This window comes from Cyprinus carpio, chromosome A1, assembly GCF_018340385.1.
Source record: "Cyprinus carpio isolate SPL01 chromosome A1, ASM1834038v1, whole genome shotgun sequence".
Lineage (NCBI taxonomy): Eukaryota > Metazoa > Chordata > Actinopteri > Cypriniformes > Cyprinidae > Cyprinus > Cyprinus carpio.
Genome location: NC_056572.1, coordinates 11187872 through 11197231, shown reverse-complemented (window position 1 = coordinate 11197231; position 9360 = coordinate 11187872). Strand labels below are relative to the sequence as shown.

Here is a 9360-nt window from a genome sequence, read left to right as displayed (position 1 = left end):
CACAGATTTAGACAGATTTGTGAACAATATTTGAGAAATAGGCCTTTTGTGTACATAGTAAAAGTCTTAGATCTTTGAGTTCAGCTCATGAAAAATGGGGTCAAAAACAAAAGTTTTGCGTTTATAATTTTGTTCAGTGTATATAAAGGTTTTTTTTTTTTTTTTTTGCAGTGTTCCAGAAATGTACTGTAGGCATGTGTTTAAAACGGGCCTCATTTACGAAATAAACTTACGACAGAAAATGGGGTGTACAGTTGCTTCAGCGCAAAACTTGGAATTTATCAACATGGATGTGAGCAGTGGCTACAACCAAATCTCACGTCTGGGCTCAGCTCGTGTACGCAAGTTTTTGAGTTACCTGTACTTAAATAGTAAATACGGTGGAGAATTGTAGAATGACAGCATTTATTTTTTTATTTATTTTTCCTGACAGCCAAACGAAGCTCCTTATTCGATCGTTAACCAGTAAGATTAGTATTAGAATGTCCTTATTTTTATTATTTTTTTTTTTATACAGGGCTTTAGCTTTAAATACTCAAATAGCAGTGTAAACAAGAACGTCTTGGTTATGTATTGTAACCCTCATTCCCTGAAGGAGGGAACGAAGACGTCTCGTCGGATGACAGACGAATTGGGATCTTGCTTAGAGAGACCAATCTATTTTGACTGTAAACTAAATGAGCCAATGCACATTGGTATGCGATTATTGCATCCAGCTGCAGCTGATCACAGCATGAATATTAGCAGCATGTGCAGAACATATTCAGGTTTTCGCTGAGGAGCCAAGCTGGTGACCCGGCTGCTTCAGCGGTGGTACAGAAGCTGTGCCGATGGGACGTGACGTCTCCGTTCCCTCCTTCAGGAAACAAGGGTTACAATAAATAACCGAGACGTTCCCTTTCAGTCAGTCACTCTTGACGTCACGTCGGATGACAAACCAATTGGGATCCCTACCAAAGGGCCACAGGTACTGCCCCTTCCAGTGTCCTGTGGAAGCCTGCAGTGCCCCTACTTTTTGGAGTAGGCCTTTCGGAAGCACTTACACGTATGAATATCCATTGTAACCCTCTTGAAAAATAGCAGGAAGTCTGTCTGGGAAACACGGGCTCTGAGGCTATACTGTGGATTTAAATACATGGGATCCATTTAGGTCTCTATATATGGAACCAAGCCCTCTATTGGTCCTCACGGATTCATTGAGTGAGGGCCTGGCGCAGGATGCTCCACCACGTATGGCTGCTGAAGGGATGGAGTAGCTCGACAGGGTTTACAATATGGACTCTCTGGAGTGGTTTTAGTAAGCCGACCCAAAGCTGGGGCCTCTCAGTGCTTCTAACAGTTTGAGGTGAGAACACAGGAGGATACTGGCTCCACACGAATGCTATAGAATCTAGCAAACTTGTTGGGGGTTGCCCAGCCTGCAGCTCTACAAATATCTGCCAGCAAGGCGCTACCACCCAGCACCCAGGAGGATGCTACACTTCTAGTTGAGTGAGCTCGCAACCTGAATAGGCGAGGAGCGTCTTGCTGCAGCTTGCGGTGGACATCCAACCCCGCCCACATCCAAGTGTGACATCAGACGCCACGCCTATGCCATATACGTCATCATTTGATTTCCCCTCCCCAACAGTAGTCACCCCCATGTAAAATACTTCATTAGGTGATGCCAGGTGAACACCCATGTGAACACCCAAAAAAGTGCAACAACATTTGCATGATAGGATTGACGGTTCTCTATATAGACTAGGCTACACATACATAGGCTTAAATCATTGCTTGCCTTGATAGATTATATAAGTAACATGGCATTGACTTTCAGGCCTTTTTTCATCAACACACATTTATATAAAAATGTGTCCAAGTCCTACGGATACATAAAGATCAATAAAAAGACATCCCTTGTTTCACTGGGTATTGTTATATTTATTTCACAAAACAATAATATTCAACAATGTAGAGTAAATAAATTATTATAAATTAAATTAAACCCAGAACATGGCATTGACTTTCAGCCCCTGTTCATCAACACATTTTAATAAGAATGTTTCCATCCTCGCGACTGTCAAAGACAAACACACAGGCATCCCTTGCTTTCTCAGTCTCTCCTTCAGGTAGTCTTTGATTATATTAGACTGTTTTTCTTCGTCCATCTGGAAAAATTCAGGGTCTGTCACCTCTCCATGGAACAGCTCATGGTGGCTCTGAACCCAGCACCATGCTACACCAATGTCCCTTATGAACTTCCTCTTCAGTTCCTCTTCACTCTTCTGTTGAAAGTACAGAATAAACTGTATTTGTGGGGTAAATCTAAAATTACTATCATTATTTTCACAAAAAAAAAAAAGTTTTTACCTCATCACTGTCATCTTCAGCCATCACAGTTTCTGTACAAGCTGGCTATAGAAGCTCGTCTGTCAGCTGGTCCTCCGTCACTGTAAACTCTGATTCCTCCTTTGCACTATAAGGGGAATGCACCTTCTCATATTCTTTATTGAGAAGAAGATCCCCGCTTCTTGTGTGAGGACCAATCCATGGAGCCCAGTTATGGTAGCTCGGACGGACCACAAATGGGTTTGCCTTATTGCCTTTAAATAAGAAAATATTAAGCAATATTAAAGAAAGCTAATGATACAATCCCAACTCTATCATGGTATTCATTATATGAAACATACTCACTTGGAACTAACCCACGGCTGATAATTTCCAGAGAAACCAGCTCCCAGAAGTTTTCAGCATTCACATGCCCATCAAAATCCTCTGGTGGTTCCTCAATGCTGCTAACTGAAAAAAACAAACAAAAAAAAACACAATTACCACAGACATTACCACACACAAGTTTTACCCAAGCTGGACATGCTGTTGCCATGAAATAATATAGGAGTAAAATATATATATATATATATATATATATATATATATATATATATATATATATATATATATATATATATATATATATATATATATATAAAATAAATAAATAAACGTGTGGACTTACCAGGCATACTAAAAACACCCTTCTTATGAAGGTCCATAACTACGGACACTGGGTAATAACCACAGGTTACGCATGAGAATGTGTAGGTGTGGTCGGATGGTGCCTCAAAGCTTAAGTAGGCCTGCAGGATCCTTTTTTTTGAAGGGAAGGCTTTACCTGAGGTCCTCTCCAAGACCTCATTTGCACTACCCACAGCCTGGTGAGTCTGCCAAAGAGATGCATCACAGTTTAAGACTTTACAATACATATTTATGCAATAATCATCTGTTGTTGTTTTATATAACACATTTAAACCAACATGGTTCTTACCTGGAGACTGTTGTGCAGAAAATGGCACAAGTGTATCGATAAAAGTATGTGATCATCAAAATTATGAATCCCATCACTCCACTCCTGATACCGATACACCATGCCACATCTGAAGCACTCTTTGCTGTACATTGAAATTCCTGCCAAAAACAAGTGCCAGTAAAGAGGTTAAACATTTTCTATTACTGCTATAAAGCACAACCCTCCACAATGAACAACACTAAAATGAGTGCATGGACATTTTAATACACCTACAAATGGAAAGGAAGACCCTGACAGTCATGGCCATCAACATTTCACATTACATTTAGAATGTACATTTAAATGTTGAATTAATGACGTATGTAAAAAAAAAAAAAGCAACAAACCTTCTATGACATTGGTCATCGTCACGATTCTGGCTTTTGAAGTGATAATCACTGGGTCACTTAGTGGAGTGACCTCTGAACATTCAGTGCAGAAGGCTTCAGATGGTGTGAAGCTCAGAGGAAAATTACTTGTGTTTACCACATCGGAGGGAATCACAGCAGGCATTATTATTATTTTTTTTTTCATAAATGTATTTAACCATTTGAGATAGATTCTGGCCTTCAAGTGGGTATCGGATTCCTTCCTCTTCCTCAAAACCTTCCACATCGGTGGGAAAATGTTGTGTGATGCTGTCCTCCTCCACACACTTCTGGTTTTCCGGAAGAGTTCCCGATCAACTTCAAACAGGTGCCACTTTGCAACATATTTGTGAAGGCATGACTGCCTTGGTCTGGCACAAGGACAATGCCAAGAATTGGTGTTGGCATCATATGTAACTATGACGTGACCAAGCCTGCTGTAGTATGAAATGGTGGGCTCAAACACAGAAATGTACTTTTTGTAGCTGGGTCCACAAACGGTCACTAGGGAGGAGAGAGGGGCCCCTGCATTAATTCCCTTTTTCTGCTGTGCCAAACATCTCTCCTTCTTGTCCTCCCCAAACCAAAGGTCGTCGACCATGGTCTGTAAAACTTGCTCTATCAGCAAGGGAATATCCCTTTCAGCTGGTGGGCAGTATGCAAGCGCCTGAAGGTGATGACATTCATAGGAACGGATGTTTGACTGTTTAGCAAATTCTGTGTTGATCCTGCAGATGTCAAGGTCACATGATGTCCTACGTTCAGAGCCCCACGTCTTTTTGATGACATGGATCGGAGTGCTGGGTGTTGAAAATGATTTTGCTACCGCATATACACCATTTGTATAATCCACACACTGTGACTTAAGATGGTTCTGGGCGGTAACGGCCATTTTTTTTGGGTGTATGTTGTCTCAGAATATGCAGCTTTACATTTCTCCTGTTAAGTGTCAGTCCACAATTTGAGGGAGTGGGATGGGGGGGTGGTGCAAAGGTGCCAGGATCAGAGGAAAGGGGGGTAGAGACGGGAGGCATTGAAACAGAAGTAGCTGGGGGTGGTGGTGTCGGAAATGCAGCTACAGAGGGAGGTGGAGGTGGTGCTGCAAATTCTTCTGTCTTCAAGCACTGGGAAACATGCCTTATGTATTGGTCCTTGCATATTACTGTCTGGCTGCAGTAAAGACAGTGAAAATGGGCTGTGGTCCTGCACTGTTTATTGCATTTTAAGATGAAGTAACCTGTAGGATTGTAGAAAAAAAAAAAGTTAACAAAACTGTAGAGTGTACACAGCAAGTTACAAAACACACATAGATAAATAACAACAACAATATTCTCATCACTTTAGTGGTTCCCAAGAAACTACAGCTCATCTTGTCATTCTTTGAGATTCACATACATATTTAGATTATACAACATACATATACATGCATATATGATTTAAAAACACAAAAACCAATCAATATCTAAAGACATGCTCTCACCATACCTCCATGCTCCACTGCATGACTTATGTGGTTCTCTAGGTGAAGTGTAAAAGAGAACTTCTCTTCAGTGGTGAAACTGCAGCAGGGACATTCAAACCCCCCATCCCGGCAGAACTGTTCTGGATCAGGTTTGGACTGCAGATGTGTAGGATGCTGTAAAACATGATAAATATTATGTGTATTAATATAGAAGGATACAAAGATTTGCCACGAACAGAGAGTTATCAAGTAAGACATAGTGAAATGATGTGGTTGCTCAAACAAGTTGTTGTGCAAGAGTTGTCAGTGTACATCATTAAATATATTCTATGTGTTTTGCGTGGGGCCAGTGGAGTACAGTACATGTATGTGAGAGAGGTGAAGTGTGTGTGTGTGTGAGAGAGAGAGAGAGAGAGAGAGAGATCAGTATTATGTGTCGGGGATATAAAAAAAAAAAAAAGATGAAGGATGAATCAATGCACCTACATTTTATCAGGATACAGTTAGGAACATTATAGACATTATGAAAGTAAACACAGCAGTATTGGTAGCCTTATAACGTGCCTGTGTGAAGTCAGCCTCGTGTCTTTGTAACTTTACTATGGCTCAAAACAAACCGTAGTAACAGTTATCGTTGTGCTGTTAGTTTCACTTCATGTTTAACAAAATATTACGTGTGCTACATTACAATCCTTGATAATTTAATGTATACATTTTAACTATTAACGTAAGCAGAGACATACATTGTGACAAACACTTTTGGAATTAAACCGGGCTAAGAACCAAATTTTTCTTTACTTACAGCCATGGCAAATAACTTCTTACTCTTCTGGGCGACTGGCAAACACGGAAAACAACAACTTCTTCTTCTTTCTGGCGATTGCAAAACAATATTTCCTTCTTTTACCGATTAAAAACAACACAAACTTCTTCAACGTACCTTCTAGTCTTCTCGACGCTTCTTCTTGTTTGAAATTTAATGAGAACGCGAAGTAGACGGATATAGGCGTGGTTTATGATGGCACATCCGGGTGGGCAGGGTTGGATATGTGACGTCTATGGATGTGGGTGTGGTTTCTGACATCACGCTTGGATGTGGGCGGGGTTGGATGTCCACCACAGGCTGCAGCGAGCCCTACTTGGAATGGGCAGGCCACACCCTGTGCCTGATAAGCCAGGGTGATGGCATCCACTATCCAGTGGGCCATCCTCTGCTTGGAGACGGCATTCCCCTTCTGCTGGCCTGAGCTGGTCTGAGGTCCTGAAGTTTTGTGTCCTGTCTATGTAGCATCTCAATGCTCGGGTGGGACAATGCAAAGCTAGGGCTGGGTCTGTCTCCTCTGGTGGCAGTGCTTGCAGGCTCACCACCTGATCTGTGAAGGGAGTAGTGGGAACCTTGGGGACATAGCCGGGCCGGGGCCTCAAGATTACCTAGAAGTCAGCCGGCCTGAACTCTAGGCACGAATCCTCAACCAAAAATGCGTGCTGGTTCAATACCCTCTTGATGGAGGCCAATGCAAGCAGGAGCATGGTTTTAATTGACAGAAACTTCAGCTCGACTGTCTGCAAAGGCTCAAATGGGCCCTGCTGTAGTGCTCTGAGCACCAGAGACCGGTCCCAAGAAGGTATAGATGGGGGCCGTGGAGGATTTAGCCCTCCACGGCCATCTGGTTCCTTAGGCCTTAGGGGGGCCTAAGGAACCAGATGATCAGGTCATGCTTTCCCACTGGCTTCCCTTCAACGGGGTCGTGGTTGGCAGCAATCCCAGCCACGTAGAGGGTGGAGGGAGACAGCCTTCACGCCAACCCCTGCTGCTGCTGCAGGAAGGACCGGGGGTCTTTTTGGTGAGAAGAACAGCACTCAATGAAAAAGTTCCACTTCAAGGCGTAAGCGTGTCTGGTAGACGGTGCTATCGCCGAAGTGATGCCGTCAACTACCTCTTGGGGTAGGTTACCTAGAACCTCTGCATCCCATCCAAGGACCAGACATAAAGTTTCCAGAGGTCTGGACGTGGGTGCCACAGGGTGCCAGTAGATCCTTCCTCAGAGGAATCTGCCAAGAATGGGCTATCACAAGGAGCATCAGTTTCAGGAACAAAGTCAGAGTCGCCCAGTAAGGCACCACAAGCTCATCCTCCCTGATCTTGCCCAATGTCTGTGAATGGCACGAAGCGACCTCAGATGCTTCTGACTCCAGAGAAGGACGTGGCGGGCAAGTTGCGACATGCAACGGGAGTGTAGACCTTATCGCCTACCTACACCCAGCTCCACGGCCCCGCTTGTTTGAGGCTGCTGCAGATGCGGCGCAGGGGTGGATGCAGGGGGCCACACTCAGCAACGAGAAGGCTGGGGCACTGTGGCCAGTGGATGGCTGGAGGCAGCAGCTGCCCGTCGGGCAGAATGTTAGACTGCCTCAGTCTGTGACTGTGCAGCCGAGAACTGATGGGCCATGTTCTCAACTGCATTGCCGAAAATGCCGGTCTGGGACACAGGGACCTTGAGGAACCAGACTTTGTCGGTGTCCCTCATGTCGACCAGACACAACCAGAGGTGACGCTCCTGAGACCATAAGTGTGGACATCACACGACCCAGAGAACTTGCGGTGACCTGCTGTAACGCCGTAGCGCATAAGGCAGAGGCAGCTTCTCCACAGGCCATATATGCATTGCTAGCCAGATAAGTACATACCCCGGGAGGGGAGGGGAGGCACGGTTCGCCCTGCCAGGTGGAGGCGGTATTAGGACACATCTGCATTGTAACTGACCACCCCACCAGGGGGACCTCCGTATACCCCCTAGCTTCACCTCCGTTGAGGAGGAAAAGTTGACGTCCATGACCTGGTGAGCTCCTCATGCACCTCTGGGAAGAAAGGCACTGAGGCAGGGTGCTGAGAACCAGCACAGACCACCCCGAAGAACCAATCGTCCAACCTTGAGGGCTCGGGACATGGTGAGAGTCTCCACTCGAGCCCTACCCCTACGGTGGCCCGGGAAAGCATAGCTGTTATTTCCGGATCCAGTTCAGGCATAGTCCCGGAGTACAGCAGCACAGCTGAATCTTCCTCTCCAGAAAGCTCTGGCTTGCAGAAATGAAGCGATCGACATCTGGTCATTGGGAGGAGCACCAAAGGATACTGCTGGTATGCTCCTTGTAGAGGGCCCAGCATGTTCCATTGGCAGCTCAACTGGTTGCGGAGTGCAAGAGGAGTGATGGACCCCAGAGGGTTGGTTCCCTGGAGGGTTTGCCATCACTGTTACCCTCAGACCGCCCGTGGTCCTGCCTGAAGTAGCCCCTGCCTGACTGCCGCCATGACGAGAACTAGATCCAGGCAGTGGAAACAGAGCTTGGTCCATGACTCCGATATGATCATCTTCCCGCAATGAGAACATGACTCACCCACAAACGCCACCTCAGCGTGCTAAATGCCCAGGCATGTGAGGCAGTGATCATGACCATCACCCAGCCCCAGGTAACGACAACATCCAGAAAAGTCCGGGTGATACATTATCTATAGCAAGATCCACATCGTCTTTACAAAGACATAACGTCGAGTTTGCCACGCAGTGTTGTCTTTAAAAAGACACACCCCTGAATGCTCTTTTAGGGAAAAAGCTCTTTTAGCATGCTGAAGCGCACAGGGGAGATGGCCACCTGCAACATAAACAGGAGGTAGTGCAGCCTGATGTGTGCAACCCACTCGACGCGGGAAACCACCACCGCTGAAGCGCCATACCATCAACACGAAGAGCTCTCAAAGAGCGCGTTGAACTCATTCAGTCTTCTTCTCTCAGTAGAGTAGTCAGGAGCAGAACGATGTGTTCGCTCGGCTCCGAAGCGAAAAGCTGAATGCAACCGAAGACCTGAAGATATCAGCATTGTGCTGGAAGGTGTGGAGGTGCTCTCTGGTTTAGGTAATGTAGCATTGGCTACAGCCATGCAACTTGGACTAATATACTTTTTAAAGCTTACTTATCCACAGGAGTTCCATTACACTTTTAAGGTGCTCCAAAAATGATTCTGGAGCTGGACTCGCATAAACTGTCTGCCAAAGCACAGGCACTGAAAACAAAACTCTTCACTTAGAAGGTGTGAGCAGTGCTGTGTTTGAGGATCCCTTTGTGAACGCTCTGTTTTATTTTCTTGTATGCTTATGTTCTTGTTGTATCAGCATTTTTGCACGGTGAGCAGAGGTGATTAAGTGT

General features: G+C 45.1%; 1 protein-coding gene across 1 annotated transcript; it reads right to left on the bottom strand.

The window, feature by feature from the left end:
• Nucleotides 1–1885: 1885 nt before the first annotated feature.
• On the bottom strand, nt 1886–6360 carry LOC109070584. The gene is given in 9 exon segments (XM_042744082.1): nt 1886–2267; nt 2353–2585; nt 2677–2781; nt 2999–3203; nt 3308–3447; nt 3676–4600; nt 4602–4933; nt 5182–5332; nt 5961–6360. Coding segments are annotated over 8 exon segments (2052 nt in total). The 5' UTR covers nt 5967–6360; the 3' UTR covers nt 1886–2267; nt 2353–2397.
• Between the last annotated feature and the right edge of the window lie 3000 nt (nt 6361–9360).